We start from the raw sequence: 21589 nt of genomic DNA, 5'->3' as shown, positions 1-21589 counted from the left end.
TGCCGGTAGGGCGGTAACGGTCCAATGCCTACCTCCAGACCAGACCTGAATCAATTTAGAAATTATAAAATCCCATGTTGGTCCATGCTGGGAATCGAACTCAAGATCTCTGTGTCGAGAACCACAGTACTACCAACTGAGCCAGAGGTCGTCACATTACACGCATTGAAATAAAATAAAGTAACACATTTTTTTTATTAGCGTTACTACATTTTCGACATAGACAACTAATAATTTCAACGCGAATAATTTCACATTTTGATAGTAAGAACACCTTTGCGCTTCGCCCGATACACATGTAAATTAAAGATAAGTATTCTTTGATGTATCGTTGACGTAAGAACTTGTGTCTAAAATAAGTAATGTCTATAGGCCTAACATGCAACCCACGACATAAACCTTGTGCAGAGAAAATTACATAGTCGACCAAAGGCGGCAGAAAGAAATATCTTTCATCGTGGCGCAAAATTTTGTCGTGAGATATGTCGTGGGTCACATGTTAGATAAAGATAAGTATTCCTTGATGTATCGTTGACGTAAGAACTTGTGTCTAAACTAAGTAATGTTCCTAGGCCTAACATGCAACCCACGACATAAACCTTGTAAAGAGAAAATTACATAGCCGACCAAAGACGGCAGAAAGAAATATCTTTCGTCGTGGCGCAAAATTTTGTCGTGGGTCACATGTTAGATCTACAGGTCTACTTGTGTATATATGTGTAGAGTATTTTGTACTATTGAGGAACATGTCTATGGTCTATAAGAACATTGAAGAACATGTCTATGGTATATGGTTAAGCGTACTTGTGTGTCGTAGAGAGTGTGGTCGTGGTGTATGGTGGCCAGCGGCACCGTGGCGCCCACCGGGGAGCCTGACGCGGGGGACAGGCCTCCCGTCGCGGGGGACACGCTGCCTCCCCCGGGCGACGCACCCGGCGACGTTGGACTCTGTGTAAGCGAAAAAAATAACTAATTATAATTAAGAAGCGGGCTAGAGTCAACCCACCACCTCCCATGGCCCTATCAACCTCTCTGTAATTTGGGCTGAATCGAGGCAGGGCAAACCCGGTACTTGCTCTTTGCGTTTTCTCGGGACGCCAAGTTATTGGAACGAAGTTCCTTATTGCGCGTTGCGAAAGGGGGCTCTAGACGGAAAAAATTAAGACCAAAAGTTGTAACGACACTTTTCACCCGACTGCTTAAGGATTACCCTCCGAACCAAAGAATCCCCCCCGACCCCAAAAGGCTCTCGACCCCCAAAAGGCCAAGTCCGGTGCGGCATGTAGTGCGACGGGGGGAAGTGCACGGAGGTGAGGTCGGGCAGCTCGCCGCCGCCTCCCCCGCCGTCCCCTCCGCTCTCGTGTACAGTGCAGTGGTACGTACGTATCTGGGCTGATGGTAGTCTGGCGAGGTCCGGTGCGGCATGTAGTGCGGCGGGGGGAAGTGCACGGAGGTGAGGTCGGGCAGCGAGCCGCCCGGCACCTGCAGCTCGCCGCCGCCTCCCCCGCCGTCCCCTCCGCTCTCGTGTACAGTGCAGTGTACGTACGTATCTGGGCTGATGGTAGTCTGGCGAGGTCCGGTGCGGCATGTAGTGCGACGGGGGGAAGTGCACGGAGGTGAGGTCGGGCAGCTCGCCGCCGCCTCCCCCGCCGTCCCCTCCGCTCTCGTGTACAGTGCAGTGGTACGTACGTATCTGGGCTGATGGTAGTCTGGCGAGGTCCGGTGCGGCATGTAGTGCGGCGGGGGGAAGTGCACGGAGGTGAGGTCGGGCAGCGAGCCGCCCGGCACCTGCAGCTCGCCGCACGCCAGTCCGCCGCCGCCGCCGCCTCCCCCGCCGTCCCCTCCACTCTCGTATACACTGCAAGAGGAAACTTTTATAAAAACCTCACGATATTTTTTCCTTCACCGTTTGAGACACGTGATATTTAATTTCTTAAAATGCACACAACAATATAACATCTTAATTTACATAAATTATGTGTCACGTTGTTTGTTCTCGATGGTCTCCTGAACTACTTAACCAATTTTAATTACATTTGCACACAGTGTGCAGTTTGATCCAATTTGAAAAATAGACGTAGAGTAGGGGTAGGGTAAAGGTAGGGTAATGTGGGGTAGGGTAGGTTAAACTACCTAACCAATTTTATTCAAATTGCACACAGTGTGCAGTTTGATCCAACTGGAAATATAGGATAGCTCAGGTGTAGGGTAGTGTAGGGGTGCAGCAGGGAACAGGATAGTAGTAGGGTAGGGGTGGGGTAGAAATAAGGTAAGGTTAGGGTAGGGGTAGGGAAAAAGTAACTGTACATAGCGAGGCTTGACCTAGTAATCTATACCAATAATTTAAAGCTGAAGAGTTTGTTTGTTTGTTTGCTTGGACGCGTTATATATTATCCCCGTCTGGGAACGGGAACCACGCGGGTGAAACCGCGCGGCGTCAGCTAGTACTAAAATACACACTGTACTAGATACTCGATTATTTTCCGCGAGTGAAACTGCGGGGCACAGCATGTATAGCGTAACGTAAATGTAACTTACAACAAACTAACAAACTCATACAAACAACAAACTCACAAACTCATACAAACAAACAGTAAAAAAATATGTAATAATAATTGTTTAGTAATATAATTAATTAGTCATTCACCGCGTCGTTTTTTTATCATTCATCATTCACGTCAGAAGTTTACTTAATTTCGGATCGTACAAACAATACAATGTGACGCACGTCTTGATCACATAACCTGAGCACAACATGTGCCTTAAGCGCCGGGTGCGATACAAATCTATTGCCTCAAACTCTATTCAAATTCATTTTTGATGTAGGATAACTTTAGTACAAGTCTTTATGGACCTATTTACTGTGATTTTACTATCGGTTCGGAAGGCATATTCTACTCTGAATGTCCAGAAAGTAAGCAGTCTTTTAAAACAATCATCATCATTCATCGAATGCGAAAGTTTCGATGGATTAATTTATGGTTGGATGTTTTTTGCTTTACTGCAAGAAGGGTTGTGTTTTTCGAGCGTATCTTTTAAGTAACTATGTTAAGTAACTATTATTCAATGATTATCTTTGATGACAAAGGCCAATATTTTATCTTTATATTCCCACAAAAACGGGGCCTATACCGGTAAAACCATGGCGCACATTACATTAAGTAGTTTTAATAAAGTAAGAGAATAGAACAAACTGTCTTTAATATGACTAATAACTGAAAACAAAAACCAAATTTTCCACTATCAAAATACTTGAAAGCCTCTTTTACGAGGCGCTTAGCTCTATGCACGGTAGTAAGACGCCTTATTCTAAGCGCGTGTCAACGCTAAGTCGAATCCAATTCATTGTATTGCATTACACGTCACGATATTGATATGTGAATCACTTACTTGTTATTGTTAGGTATTCTTGGTATTTCGCATGATGACCGCGGCCGGTTGGTCGGGTTCATTCCCAGCGTGTTCAACACGTCGAGATTCATATTTGCACCTGAAAGTAATCAAATAATCCCATCTAATTCATATTAATGTGATAGAGCGAGCTATGCAATATCATACTTCGTTTGAACGAACATGCTTCGAACTTCTGGGCTCGACCACGTCCTCTAATGATGGAGCCGTGGTCAACAGCCATCAAAAAAAGTAGCAGCCACGTGGCCATAGTATTCCTTACTTCTCCGGCGGTTCTGGTGCGGATGCGCCTTATGAATGCGTGGGGTGGTACGGCAGCAGTGGCTGCGCGACCACCTGTTGCTCGCTGCCACACTACCGGTGTAACTCCGAGTCAATTTACGTCTCATCCCTGGTTCCAATCTTATATTGTAAAAAATAACCTTAAAGAGCCGTTGTAACCCTTGTCTTCATTCAGTCCTCTGGCAGAGGTTCTGTGGTCGCTCAAGTTCCCCTAATGATGATGCTGTGATCAACATCAAACAATCCTAAAAAGGATTTATAAAATATATTGCGAAGCCATGTATCCATTATATTCCTTACTTCGCCAGCGGTTCTGATGCGAATGCACGTAGGAATTCATGGGGTGGTGCGACGATAGTGGCTGCGCGACCACTTGCTGCTCACTGCCACACTACTGATGTAACGCCGAGTCAGTATACGTACATCCCTGGTCCCAAGGTGATAAAAAATATATCCATTTGCATTCAGTCCTCTGGCAGAGCCTCTGTGGTCGCCCAAGTTCCCCTAATGATGGATCAACAATCATCAAAAAAGGATAAAAAATATATATTGAGAAGCCATGTGGCCATCATATTCCTTACTTCGCCGGTGGTTCTGATGCGGATGCAGGTGCGGATGCGCGTGGGAATGCATGGGGTGGTGCGGCGACAGTGGCTGCGCGACCACTTGCTGCTCGCTGCCACACGACTGGTGTAGCGCCGAGTCAGAGTTCGTCCGCCGCCAGTTGCTGTCTGGTGGAGGGCTGCAAGAAAAAGAAACATACTGTATAGCGAGACACTGCATGGTGGCTTTCACTGCCTTTAATCTAGGGATTAGTTAATGTTAGGTTAGGTTTTAAAGTTAAATAAAAAATAAATATTGGCTATATTTTTTTAATAGCGGGCTTCTACTATTAGGACTGTTCATATTTTAGGACCTTTATGTCTATAGCTTGGCAACTCAGTTTGTAACACTCCCGATGTTGCGCGCGGGGCGGAGGGCGTGTAGCGATGAATGAAAACCTACGAACACCGTCGCCCGCATATCACGGGAGTGATACGAACAAACGAACTTGCCAGACTATAAGTTTCAAAGTTTTTATTATGTGTTGATTTAATGTGAATAATGATTTTTACCGTGAAGTCAGTGATTTGAATAAAGCCCAAATGACACAGACAGTTTTTTGAGTGCGAGCACAGAATACTCATACATATTAGTATAAATAATGCGAGTGACAAATTATCGTCTTCCTAAACTCTATTCGACTACCGCACAATTTTCATAGCGAACACCTGTCGTATAAAAATTAGACTGATATGTTCGAATCTAGCAAATAACCGATGTAACCGCTATAATAACCGCTCGAATTCGAGAAACTCTTCTTGTGTAACTTAGCCCTAACAATAATTATGAACATCATTTGCATGATCGTATCTTTTTAATGCAAAAAATGAGCGATATATATCATACATAGCTGCTGCTGCAAAAAATGCGAATTGCCCATGTTTATTATATTACACACCTCCGATAACAAAGATAAGGCCCCCGATTTCTAACATCTCTTCACGGGTAATCTCATTCTAAATCAACGACCCCAACACAACGTTTCCTACTCATGAAATACTAGCGGACGCCCGCGACTTCGTCCGCGTGGAATTTAGTTTTTACAAATCCCTCGGAAACCATGGATTTTTCCGGGATAAAAAGTAGTCTATGTGTTAATCCAGGCTATAATATATATTAATACCAAATTTCAGCTAATTCGGTTCAATAGTTGAAGCGTGAAAGAGTAACAAACATTCATCCTCAAAATCATCAGTTTTCGCAAATCTCGGGAAACCATGGATTTTTTCGGCCTATATGTTAATCCAGAGTAAAATCTATTTCCATTCCAAATTTCAGCTAAATCGCTTCAGTAGTAGCGGCGTTATAGAGTAACAAACATCCAAACATACATCCAAACATCCATACAAACTTTCGCGTTTATAATATTAGTAGGAAGTAGGACTAGCGGACGTTCGCAATTCTGTTCGCGTAAAATTTCATTTCCGAGATATAAAGTAGTCTGTGTTTTGTTCCAAGGTCTCATTCATTACTGCAAAAAAATTATCTAAATCGGTTCAGCGGTAAAAAGTAATAGACAACCGACAGATAAACCGACTTTCGCGTTAGTATGGATTATCCTTAATGAGGTTGCTGGAACTTCACTAGTGGTTTGGACAAGCGCTATGAGGCCTAGCAACACTTGACGGAAATTCCAACGCCTAACCTCAGTTGCGGTAAATTCATTATTATGAACCATTGCACATTTAAATATTTCGTAACGGATTATTATTATTCATTAACTGCAAAACGTACAACGTTGTGGTCGTAATGAATCTGATAGAAGTGATTGTTTCCCGATCGAAGGAAGATCTGCGCGCGGACGTAAGCCCCCACACGCACGAGCGCTTTTTTAACAGACGTTAAAAAAACGCTCGTGCGAGTGGAGGTTCAAATAAAACAAATGCATTTCCAAGTATATGTTCACTCGTCAGCGTTTTAAAAACGCGACTCTTATTTTCGAGGTGCATTTTCAATTTTCAGCGTTGGAAATAGCCCTTCATTTAAGTTCATACTATAAATTAATGTTTTTTTAACGTCCGTTAATATAAAAATATAAAACGTTATAGTTGCCCTTACGAGTTTTGCAAGTTCCCCTCGATTTTCAATTTTCCAATTTTCAAATCGATTCAGGCGTCTTCGAGTAATCGGTGAACATACAACGAATTGATAACCTCCTCCTTTTTTGAAGTTGGTTAAAAATTCAAGCTTTTTAAAATATTGTCTGTTTGTCAGGGATAATCTTTAGGACGGCTGGACCTATTTTAACCCATCACGGAAAAATCCACAGTTCCCGCAGGATTTGTGAAAAGCTTAATTTCAAGCTGACAAAGTCGCGGCCGTCCACTAGTCACAAATAGAATTGTGGCAAACTGTGTGTGTTACCAATAAATGCCAAACGATCACATAATATCCAATTCTAATCACACATCCATTATCAATACAGTTGACCTATGCCAATAACCGACAAGTTGACCTGGCCATAATCAATGGTGACATGTATGTTGATGTATTGACCAATTAGATCAACTTTCCTTTCGGTACAATGCAAGTTGTCTGTCAGGGACTCGATAAAAATTGTTCTCTTATTGAAAAACTGGTTCATCTTTAACCGAATGCAAAGGTCAGATGGCAAAATCCTTTTTTAATATAACCAGTTTTTTATAGCTCATGTTTGCGATCGATTACATTTTAGGTAATTGAAGCGTAAGATGTTACCAAAATATCTTGTATATTAATATTTTTAGACGGCCTCCGTGGCGCAGTGGTATGCACGGTGGATTTACAAAACGGAGATCCTGGGTTCGATCCCCGGCGGGGCAGATTGAGATTTTCTTAATTGGTCCAGGTCTGGCTGGTGGGAGGCTTCGGCCGTGGCTAGTTACCACCCTACCGGCAAAGACGTACCGCCAAGCGATTTAGCGTTCCGGTACGATGCCGTGTAGAAACCGAAAGTGGTGTGGATTGTCATCCTCCTCCTAACAAGTTATCCCGCTTCCATCTTAGACTGCATCATCACTTACCATAAGGTGAGATTGTACTCAAGGGCTAACTTGTAAAGAATTAAAAAAAAAATTATAACAAAGATGTTACGAGTTCGATTCCCAGCTTAGATGAATTTAGATTTCATTTACATACTAGCTGACGCCCGAGACTTCGCGTGAAAATCGATGTAAACTTTCAACCCCTACTTCACTCCCTTCCATTTATATATTCGTATGTTTTATATAGGATTATATAATAAATAGTTCATTAATTATTTTATAAAAATATAACTCAAAACATGAACGATTTATATTAAAAAAGCTTCAGCCCTTTTACCCTTTGGGGGTAGAATTTTAAAAATCTATCTTAGATGGGAATCAAACCTAAGACATTCCTACTTATTAAGCAACGCATTCACAACAGTAACATGGAGGTCATACTCGGTTTATGAACCCAGTAATAATTATCATCTCATTAATTTTAATCGGTTGCGCCGGTATCGCACGACAACTGATATTTAACTAAAGACCATACAAAGACCATACAAAAACAACAGCCATACAAAGCCTACTTTCAAATCAGCCAATGTCAATGCTCCAGTTTTCATGTTGTTTTATTATTGCTAGCGATCGCATAATTCGACCGTAATTAATTTGAATTTTAAGTTCCAACGATATTAACAGGGCTAACATTTTATTTCACACAAGATAAAGCATAAAAAATATAAACAAATAAAACAAAAACCTTATATGACGCCTATGCATTTTGCAAGCCTAATAAGGCAGGCAGGAGGTTCTATTTTCAACCCATACGTATGTTTGTAATCCGGAATTTCTCAAAAAATAGCTGATCATTTATCATTTATATATTAAATGACATTTTCCTTATTTGATGGCATATTTTTCAAAAAACCTTTAGGGAATCAATATATTTTTTAAATTGTTATCTAATTCGAGTTACATACTTTCAGTTTTAACTGTACAGTTTTATCTAATGATATTTTGATTCGATTTTACATTGCAAGTTTAACTGTACAGTTTTTTTCAAGTAATGATATTTAGTTTCGATTTTACATAGTCAGTTAAACTGTAGAGTTTTATCTAAGTAATGATATTTAGATTCGATTTTACATTGTCAGTTTAACTGTACAGTTTTATCTAAGTAATGATATTTAGATTCGATTTTACATTGTCAGTTTAACTGTACAGTTTTATCTAAGTAATGATATTTAGATTCCATTTTACATTGTCACTTTACCTGTACAGTTTTATCTAAGTACTGGATATTTAGATTTGATTTTACATTGTCACTTTACCTGTACAGTTTTATCTAAGTAATGATATTTAGATTCGATTTTACATTGTCACTTTACCTATATAGTTTTATATAAGTAATGATATTTAGATACGAGTTTTCATTGTTAGTTTACCTGTACAGTTTTATCTAAGTAATGATATTTAGATTCGATTTTGCATTGTTTTTATCTAAGTAATGATATTTAGATTGTCAGTTTAACTGTACAGTTTTTTGGGTTTTACATTGTCAGTTTAACCGTCCAGTTTTCATATTTATCTGTACAGTTCGACTGTACAGTTAAACCTGAATGTTGAACGCACGCACTCTACACCGTAGAATAATTTCTAGCATCAAAACTTACAAGTTACGATAATAATGTCGTGTGCATGTTGTTGTTTGGTACCTTTTTGCATGATATTAATTATGAATGAGGTTTCCCAGAACGGATCATAATAAGACATCAATTAATGCATTGTCGATGACACACGCGTTGTGTTGAAACAAACCTACAATATGATTTGAAATAACTAAGAATATTTATTGATAAATGATTATTATAAATGAAATTATCGACATACGTAAATGAGATAAGACTAATTTTCGATAGAGTAAACCGAAATAATCCAAAAATAGTTTTACTGCAATGCGAAAATGAACCTACATATTATGTTTATATAGAGTATGTGACACAAACATTAACAATTAAAATCTATGTCTGTCTGTCTGTTCACTTTAGTCTGCGAAACGACAAAACATTTACCTATTGATCTTCATATTGTGGTGTTCTTTTGAAATGTATATTAAGTTTCATTTTGTTTTCATTAAGGTTTGATTTAAGTCAGGAATAAATATTTCCATGAAACACGCGGCATCGGCTATTAATAGAAACGTCTTGTCAGTACTTTTCCATAATTAGCTGACATTTTTATTAAGCAGAATTCTAACCTTTGCCGATTTAATTTCGTTTCTGGTTGAGAAATTTTCGTATTATAATGTAATAAATACCGAGCCTTTCAAAATATTGCGTAGACTCAAAACAAGGGTAGGGATAAAAATTGAAGGTTAAAGATATTAAACATATATCATGGCCTAGAAATCAGGTTTTGTTGTTTTCACGAATATGTATTTAATTTTACGCTTATAAACATTATATGGTCTGCTAAAGGTACGCGTATACAAATATAGAATGTCATGTCCAATGTTCCTGTATACTCAAGTCATTCATCAAAAGCCAAGCCGATTCTATCATATCATACTATCATCATACTAATACTATAAAGGCGAAAGTTTGTGTGTGTGTGTGTGTGTGCGTATGTTGGATCCTCCTTTGTGCTGCGGCTACTGAAGGGATTTGGCTGAAATTTGGAATGGAAATAGATTTTACTCTGGATTAACACATAGGCTACTTTTCATCCCGTAAAAATCCCGCGGGATTTGTAAAAAACAATATTTAACGCAAACGGAGACGCAGGCGTTCGCAAGTTATTCATAAACCAATCAAAGGGAAGTCCGCCCATAACCGAGTGAGACTTAAATAGAACATTCGGAATACACTTTTGTAAAATGACTAATATTCCTTTTTCCCTGGAGTGAGTGTGGCAACAATTCGGGCCAGGATCAAACCCACTGCCTCTCAGTGTTGAATCCGGCCTCTTAACCGTGAATCTATTGAGGCATAACATAAAACTGAAAATTTTGAAGACCTCCGATTACATAAAATTATTATTTACACTCTCGATCAAGTCGCCAATATTCTCTTCCAGTGCGCTTTCATTTGAAACTCCAGTATAATTGCAGACATTCGTTATTCTTCCCCGATTTACATCAAACATGTCTAAGAAAACTTGCACATAAGTCACCTTTCATACAAAAAAAACTAAATTGTTATCGCTTCATCCCTTCGGGAGCTATGGTGCCTGGACTGGCAGACAGACAGACTTATAACAACCCTATTTGCGTCAGGGGTTTATAATAGTGAAATATAATTAAGCAAGTAACTTTAACGCTTACTACAAATAAAAACATAAACTTAGTATTTACTAACATTGAGCACTAAGAACTGCCACATTTTTTTAATATATTAACCGATTCTCTTATCAACAGCGGTCTCTTTGCTCACGGCACGCGATAAGCGTAAAGTAATTTTATTGATCTAACTCCCGAGTTCATTTAAAAAGTTACGTACGTATAACTTTAAAGTTAAAACGTCTGTGTATCAATTCAATTCAAGATGCACTCTTAGTTTGCTTATAAAAATAATTTTACAAAATTCGATTTATTTCGATTTATTCTATCTTTACGGTAAACGTTAATGCAAAAAGTGAAAAATTTCCTCCTGAAATATGCCTATTTAGGAATCCGATAGATGCAGTCGCTAATCAGGATAGGAAAATGAATTTGAAATTGTTAATATATTTTATAAAGACAATAATAAACTAACATCTAATGATGGACAAGTAGCCTAAATGAAAGATCTGGAGCCCTAGAAAAACGGTCACAATGTATCTTTTATGCACATTCTCGTCTGAGCTCCTCGTCAGACCATTTGCCAGCCCTGTCACCCTAAAGGTTGTCTTTACAAGTCATTTATCTATCTAAGATTCATCGGATATCAGCTACATCCCTGATACAACGCTATTCGTTACAAAACTCATAACCAGACCAATTACCATAGGACCTTCCTCGGTAGACGTTACCCCTCTGTCAAAAGTATATGATCACGATCTAACGTACGTATACAAACTGCGTATATAGCATCGATGTTTCATTGTGTTAAAATTACATGTGTGTGTATTTACGATTTTTAATTTATAGTTGTGTGTAGTGTAAGGACACAGGATATATTTATTGGTGTTAAATATTTTCAAAAAAAAATAAATTTGAGTGCGATACAAGTCCAAAGGTAGCTGATCTGAGTATAAACGTAATGAAATCCTCAGTGTATGCTCCGAGTGCCCTGAAAACCCTATCTTAAAATATTGGCTTACCGTGCATCACGATAGGAACAAGAAATTAAAAAAAAAATGTTTTCTTTCATATCGAAATGTTACATTGTAAATACCTAATTAATTAATATTTATATTATTTGGTAGTTTATTATAGATTTATTATTTAATTATTATTTGTATATCTGTGTATTTTAAATGGGTGTATAACCTGAAATAAAGAATTATTATTATTATTATTACAAAGCCCCTTTATGCTCTTTATAGCGCTTTTTTTTCCAAGATTCCAATGGACTCTCCTTTTACAACACTTACAATCAGTTTCTTTAACTTCTGGTAAGTGACCTATAGCTTATTCAATAGTTTTGTCTTTGTCACTCGACATAAAGTAAGAAAGTGGCAAAACATACACTGAGAAAAATTCAGCATACTTAATAAAGATCCCGTACTTGGTAATACTCGTACTGTGACGTTTAGAAGCAACACCATGTTCCATAAGTAGCTTGTGATTAATAGAGTCGCCTACTTAAAAAAGTATGTTCCACCAGTATATTAAGCATTTTATCACGCTTGCCCCGAAATTAATAATTAAACACCTTACACATACGTTTTCTACGTATTTAATTACTCTAAAACGTACCAGTGCCTGGTTTGCTACGTATTTTACGTATGCCGCTCAAGAATTCTTTTCTCAGTTAGACTAACCGACACTAATCAGATTGTAGTGAAACCTGCACTAAATAAAATATCTAATAGTCAGGCTACTATTTTTTCTTTTTACGTATGTTAGACATATAATCATATAAACAATGGCATTGCTTCAAACTGTTTAAGGCAGGGCGTGCATTGGACGTGTAAATGATATCATATCCGCCGTTTCAATGTAGAATAAGAAGGTTCGCGACTTTGGTGTTGAGCCCAAACAGCCGCAACAATTTTGTTATTCGATGACAGCAACAGCTATAGTAAACAGAGAGGTCAATGGGGCTACCCAGGGGCTAGGCGGTGCAATGCCCCAGGGCCCCTCATGCTCAGAGTCCTCGAATCTCCTGTACCAGAAAATCGCGATTGAACTGTACTTTTTTTTTACTGAAAATTTCGAAAACGAAAAAAAATCTGATGATAAAGTGGCTTAGCTTTTTTTATGTATTTGTACACATATTAAAAATTTTTAATTGATAAAACCTAACCAGTTTCGATAGTAGCGGAGCCCCATTTTTTCATTTGCACCAGCGCCCTGCTGCTACGCCGCTGAGAAGGGTTATTTGTGAATGGTAGCGGGCAGGAAGTTATAACTAGAAAAAGGGATAATGCTAACAGATATTGTGAACTTACATACTTTAATGTTTTTTTTTGTTGTGTTACACTCACTTCCTTCTTTTTTTTCAATTGTTTTTTTTTTTATTGGGTCTGCTATGATAAGATTGTGCAGAGAATTATATTAGAAAACCCAAAGCTACCAGTGAGAAGACCTCAAATGAGGTGGAAGGATGACATCATCAAGGTGGCAGGCTATAACTGGATTTTGGCAGCCCAAAAATAGAAAAGATTGGAAGAGGTTAAAATCGGCCTACACCAAGACGGTGGAAAATGATTGTTGAAGAAAAAGATAGCTTATGTGCTAAGACCCTACGTATTTCTTGTAGTAAAAGTGAACAGCCTAATTGAACTAAAACCAGATTTATGCACAAAACAAACCGATCATGTTTAATGATACGGATCAATTAGGCTTATCGAGTGCAATCATTGTAAACTTCATTCAATTATATCAAACACATCTAACTTTAACATTAAGAATTAATCTATAAAATATAAAACTTATGAACCACTTAGGAAGTCATTAGACGTAATATGAGATACAATTTACGATAAAAAAATATTATTTTATACTTCAATGACAAAAAAATATTAGGCAAAACATTATGCTTTAAGTACCTTTATTATATTTTTTTACATTTTACAATTACTCACGGAAATTAAACTTAATATCTTTCTTTAGTTCCTGTCCAAATTACTGACGCAAAACGCAATAAAATCGTCTTCAAATCTCTAATTGACATAGATAAGTATTTATTTGTCGATTGTATAATTAATTTTGATTGACCTACTCGTATGTTGATGTTTAGGCTTCAATAGCTCATCATCATCAGTTACTAAGATTATAAAATTTCAAAATCAATTAAAAATCTTTTAACGCAATTAGTAGAAAATTCATAAATTTTTAGCTTCTTTACATTCAATGTGATATTTTTCATTAAGTATAAGATTAAGAAGTATAAACGCACAAACAATAACAAAGATATTTGTAATTTTCTTTGAACACCCAAATTCTCTCAGCGATGACGTCATTCTTTCGTGCCATTGGTATGAATCGTTTTGGCACCGAGCATGACAGCGACGCAAAATTTTCCCTTTAAATCCCTGTAGCTCCGAAAGTAATGATCGCAGATACCCTGTTACTTTTACAAAATTGTTTAATTACATCCTCTTTTATTTATATACAATTTAAAAAACTGTCATCATCCCTATTGCTTTCTATCAGGCACGATTCAATGTGCAAATCTACGAGGTAACGAATAACGCTGGGGTTATATTCTTTAACAAAAATTAATAAAAAATGTTCAAGGAACATGTGCTCTAAAATGAATTATTTCGGAGTAAATAATAAAAAAAGTATAAAAAGTTCCCAACGAATTTAGAACCTCGTCCTTATTTCAAATCGGTTAAAACTTGATAAAAGACTTCTAAACGCCCAAAACATCTTGAAAATATCATTCTTACCCATTGATCTCTTATTTTATTATCGCAATTATATTATATTATCGTAAATTCCACCTTAAGTATTGAGTTTAAGGTTGAATTTGCAAATGCAACTACTTGAATTGAGTGCCAAAAAATTGTGTTTGGCACTCGTTGAGTGGAGACGTTTATTGGTCGCTGATTGTGCATCCACTTTTTAATAGGATATCGATGTTCTTACCTGAGATACACATTGCTTCCATACGGACTCGTGTCGTGCTTTCGATCCGCCGGCCTCCGCATCGGCCCCACGGAGGAGGAGGCCCTGCCCCTCTGTCCGGGGGACCGGGGCGTGGGCGAAGTACCCCCACTTCTGCCGCCGAGGCCATACTGCGTGGCTAGCGTTGCTTCCTCGGGCTGTTGACAAGGGGTTACAATTAGAACTGAAACTAAGTAAAAGATAAAGTAAAAGTTAATTTATTTCAATTAGACTTAGTTTACCAGCACTTTCGAAACGTCAGGTAATAATATTATTTGATAACTAGCAGACGCCCGCGACTTCGTCCGCGTGAAACTCGAAACTAAACTTTCAACTACCCCTACCCTCCCCCCTACCCTACCATACCCCTACCCTACCCCTACCCAACCCTTACCCTACCCTACCCTACCCTACCGGTACACCGTTTTCTTATTATTATTAATATGAACTTTATACAATAACAATAAAGCTCAAATAGACTACGTTTTAGTTTGAAAACATTTGTATGGGAAAAAGAAAAGGGCTATTTTTATGGGTTTTCCGGCAATTATTCGAATTTTTGTCGCCGTAAAAACCACCCTAGAACTTCAACGAACATTTTAAAAAAAAATTGGCCAAATTGGTCCAGGCGTTGTTGAGTTATACGCTTACCAACGCATTTTGCGATTCATTTTTATATTATAGATGGTGTTATTAATTGGTCGAAATTAAAACTTAAAGTTTAAGGTTTCCAACCGAGTCTTGGTCCGAGAAGAGCCTACAACAAACTCGACCTCAGTAGGTCCAGTTTTTGTTATAATAATACGTACAATACACGTAACTTCTAAAAATGAAAAATAAATAATCTCTGTGACCAGCTTGTCTGTGTAATTTGCATCTACACATAACAGTCAGTATCAATCTTTAAAGTAAAGAGTTACTAATATGAGAAAAACTAAAAATTATTATTTTTTTACAAAATCATGCAAGTATATTAACTAAATACACTTGTATGTTAACTAAATGAGCATTAACACAATAAAAATTTTAATAAAAAAAATTCAACCGACTTCCAACTCAAAAATAACCTAAACTAAAAAGCAAAAAATAACATCTTACCTATGTGCTACCTTCTGATCAGTTTGAAGGCGGTGCCAAGCCAGTGATGTTTCAATTCAAGCCGTTTAAATTACGTAATTTCTGTAGTTCTTTCAGAAACGGCTTTAATTAAAACACTGGATTGGCACCGCCTTCAAACTGATCAGAAGGTAGCACATAGGTAAGATGTTATTTTTTGCTTTTTAGTTTAGGTTATTTTTGAGTTGGAAGTCGGTTGAATTTTTTTTATTAAAATTTTTATTTTTTCATTTTTAGTGTTAGCATACCTACGGAGTGTGAACAAAAATTGATAAGCAATTAGCTGAAACGTTATTTTTTATGATAAGTCCCTAAATCCTACAACCCCAATTTTGAGAATACTACCTAAACTCATTTACAAAATTTCACTCCCCTTTTATATCCACTCGTATATTTATTTTTATATCCTTCGTCTTCATCACTAGACCCTCAATACAGTGACAACCCATCTAGGTGGAAAGTTCTCATCAATACTAATTTATCAAGTCCAAACACAAGGTAGCTACTGTGAACCGTCGAGGAGTTCTCTTCACTCTCGTTCGTCTTCATCACCAGACCCCTAATACAGTCACAAACCATCTAGGTGGAATGTTCTCATCAATACAAATTTATCAAGTCCAAACACAAGGTAGCTACTGTGAACCGTCGAGGAGTTCCCTTCACTGTCCTTCGTCTTCATCACCAGACCCCTAATACAATCACAAACCATCTAGGTGGAATGTTCTCATCAATACAAATGTATCAAGTCCAAACACAAGGTAGATACTGTGAACCGCCGAGGAGTTCTCTTCACTGGCCTTCGTCTTCATCACCAGACCCTTAATACAGTCACAACCCATCTAGGTGGAAAGATCTCATCAATACAAATTTATCAAGTCCAAACACAAGGTAGCTACTGTAAACCGTCGAGGAGTACTCTTCACTCGCCTTCGGCTCCATCATCAGACCAACTCCAGACCTTCATAAAATTGTAGTGGTTTAAAATACCTTATGGAAACACTAACAAACGCACTAGCCGTCTCTACAATTTACGAAAGTTCCCCTCGATTTCTCCAGGATGCCATCATCAGATCCTGACATGAAAAAAATGGGACCACCCTGGAATTAAACCCTTCAAAACAAAAAAAGAATTTTCAAAATCGGCCTATAAATGACGGAATTATCGCTGGACATACATAAAAAAAAAAAAAAAAAAAAAAACATACATACAGCCGAACGTAGAACCTCCTCCTTTTTGGAAGTCGGTTAAAAAGTTGTTACGTCAAGTAAAAACAGTTATTTTTCATTCTTTTAAATTACTGAAATTATTCAAATAAGTACAATCTCATGGGCTCAGTTTAGAAAATGGAAGGCAATGGTTACCTACTGCCATTTTACAACAGGAACAATATAAATATTTATAGAACTTGCAAAATTGACGAAAGTTCAGAACTTTTTAAAGAGACCATTTGGCCACATCTTTTCATCATAATAATTTACCCTTTTAAGGGGTGAACCGAATTGGTATCTCGCATTGTGCTAATAATAATCTAATAATACAGTTACTAAATCGGTCCACCCCTTGTCGCAACGGTAAGTTTTGATAAGGCTTCAAAAACTGGAAACTCATTTGGAAACGTGAAGTATTTTTGTGGTAATCGACACCAGAAAAGGCAGATTTCCGTGGACGTTTTTGCAAATTAATATTGCTGATTCTGATATTTACGAAGCATATATACCAGTATCTCTAGATCAAACATACTTTTATTAACCGACTTCAAAAAAGGAGAAAGTTAATTCGACGCGTGTTTGTTCCTTTTTTGTTTGTAACAGTATACTTTCAGATTGGTCCCATTTCATTTACATAAAAAACGGTTTAGTAAATATATGTTAAATGTTGAAGTCGGTTCCATTTTTATGTTTAAAAGATTATAATCATTTTACTGATACGACACAAGGGATATGAAGCTTAGACCCACCATGTTGCTACAAGCGGATTGGCGGGCTTAGTGTGATATAATAATGTTTGTTTATGTAATGATTACTATCAGATATTAATGATAATTACCGGGACTCATGGCTTAACATGCTCTGTACCACCAATTTTTCAATTTCGAGCTCAGAATTTTTGCAACAGGGCATGCAAGGGACATGTCTTACTAAGTGCCGCTTTGTGACCATCAACGCGAGGGCGTAGTTGTCAAGCCCGGGGCGTAGCTGTTAAGCCTGGGGCGAAATTGTTAAACGTGGGGCGTAGTTGTTGAGCCTGGAGGGTAGTTGTTAAGCCTGGGTCGTAGTTGTTAAGCCTGGGGCGTAGTTGTTAAGCCTGGGGCATAGTTGTTAAGCCTGGGGCGTAGTTGTTAAGCCTGAAGGAGTAATTCTTAAGCCTGCGGGCGTAGTTCTTAAGCCTGGGGGGAAATTGTGAAGCCTGGGGCGTAGTTGATAAGCCTGGAGCGAAATTGTTAAACCTAGGGCATAGGTTGTGAAGCCTGGGGCGTATTTGTTAAACCTGGGGCGAAATTTTCAAGCCTGGGGAGTAGTTGTTAAGCCTGGGGCATAGTTGTTAAATCTGGGCGTAGTTGTTAAGCCAAGTACTTGTCATTACATCCTTCAAATGTTTGACGGGAGAAATAAGCATAGCAGTATTAATTCCTTGGACAAGCTCTGTTACAAAATGCTATACTTCTAATAAAAACCAACTGGTAGTGGTAGCTAATATACAAAAAAAAACTGTTAAACCTAATTTTCCTTGATAAATGTGTGTAAAAAGTAGTTACATAAAATTGTTTTATAAAAATTAAACCAAGTAATTGAAAAAATAAATTCCACACAGTTTCCTTGTTTATAAGTAACATTCTCAGAAAGATTACAAACAGGACAATGTAGTGTAATACCTTGGACAATAAATCACAATCCCAATTCATTAATATGTGGTAATCACTGTCTAAATACATAATATTATATGTTCTTTGGCCCTTTTTGATCAAATAAGTAATAAACATCAAATGCATAATATCAAAAACTGTTAATAGGGTACTATTACATTTCTCAGTCTAATCCATATAGAAGTAAGGACTGATATTATAAATGTGAAAGTAACTCTGTCTGTTACCTTTTCACATCATTACAATCAAACCTAATAGGAACTACTTTTTGTCCCACAAAAATACATGGTTCCTGTGGGATTTAGGAATTTTATTTTATTTTAGGGTAAATAAATACCCTATAATTTACTCCAAAGTCTGATTTACCATTATACCAAAATTCATCTTGATTGGTTCAGCCATTTAATCATGAAAAGGTAACAGACAGACAGACTTACTTTCGCATTTATAATACTAGTATAGATTTACTTATGACTAAGTATTATCATCTCTAGCTAATGTCTCATTGTCTCTATGACATGCTGAAGATATTACATTAATTACATGGCGCTTTTCTTGTCTACGTATATAAATTACCAACAATACACAATTATTTAAGGCAGACAAAAGAGGTTAATGATATTCTACAAAAAACAAAACAGGCTATTCATGCTAAAATACTAGCGCAAGACCAAGAGCCATTTATCAATGGCAGACTTTTAAATAATTATAGTAAATTACTAAAGCACTGTTCTACAAGGAAAAATATGTAACATGTCTAGAAAAATCGTAGATTTTTTTTACTTATGAGTATGAGTCAAATATCTAATAAAAGATACAATGGTTTATACTGGTTATTTATAAATCAGTTTTTGAATATTTAGTTAGTTTTTATAACATCTTTTATAGCATAACTTTATTAGTACACTATAAATTAGTAATTTGCTATTTCAGATTTAGATTTTGGCTTAAATTTTAGCAGTTTTTAACGTATTACGTCCATGACTTCTACTCAATAGTCATGGTCAACAACAGTGTACACATGCAATCCCAATTTGTAAACATAATAATGAATTTCTCAGAAAGTTTTTTTTTTGCATGATGCTGACAGTCGAGTTTATTATGGGCTGGGAAAATAAAGCGACAAGATAACGTAGACAGGGGTGCGGTTTCCACAAATTTTGGCTACTTAAAAGGTACTTTTTACTATTTAATTGTTGTTAAAGAGAGTGTATCATTCTATGGAAAGTAAGCTAAACCAATCAAAGCCACGTGATGTCGTCGCTTTAGCAAGTTTGACGTTAAATTGAGTGACATTATATGGAGTTTACACTGTATTTCATTATGACAACTTGCAAAAATGTAATACATAATTTATTTTATATTGTTTGTTAAATAAATGATCAAGTATATGTTCCAGAAAACATTGGTTTGAAAGTCATTGAGATGATGTGTTATGCTCAACATAGCAGAGATATTCATTTCTAAGGATAAGTAAATATATTTAATATTTATTTATATGCCTGAATAATGCGTTAATACTTTAGGTGTATCTGAGTTCTAGTTAAATATGAAAATCATTTTTTCTTATTAAAGAATGCAGTAGGAAATATTTTTCAAAATACATACTTGAATTTAATAAAAATATTTACTAGTATTTTTTATATATTTGAACCTGATTCATTCATACACATTCATAACTTCTTTGAAACTCAATCTCAAGAACTGGTTTTTAAAGCCAGTTTGAGTCAAGGCACCTACTTGATATTTATTATGGACATTAAACCATATTGGTGTTGTTAAAATACTGTAGTTTTTATATTTGAACTAGTTGTGTCAGAAACTGCGAGTTTTATTTTAAAAAATATGTGTATGTTATAATTATAATAACTGTATATAGTACAAGATTTGGCATAAGAAATATATACACTCATCTGTTATTAAATGAGGGTAAGAAATAAATGAAAAAAAAAACAAATATTCACATTGACACATTGCAGATGGGTTGCCTAGGTAAATTGCGGCCAGATATGGTAAATTCATATATTTTTTTAATTATTTTTAATCTCCTTCCCTCATTAGTTTTATAAAAAAGAAAAAAATAGAAAAGTAAATGTTGCCTGCTTTCACACTGCAACAGTGGGGTTGCCAGATATAAACAGTTAAGTAATGTTACTTATTTACCCTCATCAGTTATTTAGTTGTCTATTATACATCAAATAAAAGCTTATTTTATGCTTATTTTAACTGTACTAGGTTGCCTTTGATTTAGTTCATGGATTCCTAGATTTTGCATGAAAAATTGTTGGGCTGCAATTTAACTAGGCAACCAATTTTCACTAGAACATTATCATTTCTTTCATAGCACTAGTGAATAACAGATGAGGGTATATATTTCTAATGCTGGATCTTAGATCAAAATACATTACTATTATTTATCATTGCTCTTTGGAAAATTGTTGCTTTATCATTCTGAAATAATATAAAAAATACATTTGACACACAGAACCAAATTTGAGGAAGTTTCAAGGTAACAAGAATGTCTGAAACTAGAAAATAAACCTCTACAAATCTAGCATAACCAAAATATTCTATACACCACTATTATAAATGAAAATATAGCAGGGCATGGCAACAAATAGAGGGTAGCCAACAAGTAGAGGTTGAAATATAGAACCTTAATGACTTCTGGCTCTGTGGTCGGAGGCTGGGGTGCTGCGACATTAGGGAGTGAGCCACTCCGGAAAGTTCCCAAGCCCTGTTGTGTTGGCACTAAGATCTCAATGATCTCAGTTTCGGGGGGTTTCACTTTTGCCCGACGGCTATTAGTGTTCACCTGTAACCACTACTCTTCAATGGCATGCTATTGAATCAGCTTTGCTGTTTAAGTAAATATTATCCCAACAGAGTTTGTTTACAGCATTTTTGTTTTGGTTGTTTACAATCCTCATAGCTTTAGGTTTCAAGCTGCTGCTATTTGACAAATATATTTAGATGATTCTTAAATATAACATGTTGAGGTTTACACATTTTATAGAAACACACTTTAATTTAGAAAGTATTCTAATCTGCCACAAGGAAGTTTGGGCAAGGAACTACTATTTTAAATACTAAATGGTTTATATTTATAG

The 21589-nt window shown here is 36.7% G+C and overlaps 1 protein-coding gene across 1 annotated transcript in view; it reads right to left on the bottom strand.

Annotated features, from left to right (window-relative positions):
• LOC112045156 (CREB-regulated transcription coactivator 1) overlaps window positions 1–21589 on the bottom strand; it is a 44481-nt gene that overhangs the window by 22124 nt on the left and 768 nt on the right. Inside the window, exons 2-7 of the mRNA XM_024081245.2 lie at window positions 21136–21294; window positions 14482–14657; window positions 4275–4435; window positions 3391–3490; window positions 1384–1858; window positions 805–948 (exon numbers count right to left, since the gene is read on the bottom strand). Coding sequence (XP_023937013.2) covers window positions 805–948; window positions 1384–1858; window positions 3391–3490; window positions 4275–4435; window positions 14482–14657; window positions 21136–21294 — 1215 coding nt within the window. The remainder of the gene's footprint in view (window positions 1–804; window positions 949–1383; window positions 1859–3390; window positions 3491–4274; window positions 4436–14481; window positions 14658–21135; window positions 21295–21589) is intronic.

The sequence above is a fragment of the Bicyclus anynana genome, chromosome 20, assembly GCF_947172395.1.
Source record: "Bicyclus anynana chromosome 20, ilBicAnyn1.1, whole genome shotgun sequence".
NCBI classification, from domain to species: Eukaryota; Metazoa; Arthropoda; class Insecta; order Lepidoptera; family Nymphalidae; genus Bicyclus; species Bicyclus anynana.
The sequence above is the reverse complement of the archived record's forward strand: the minus strand, read 5'-3'. Positions and strand labels throughout refer to the sequence as shown.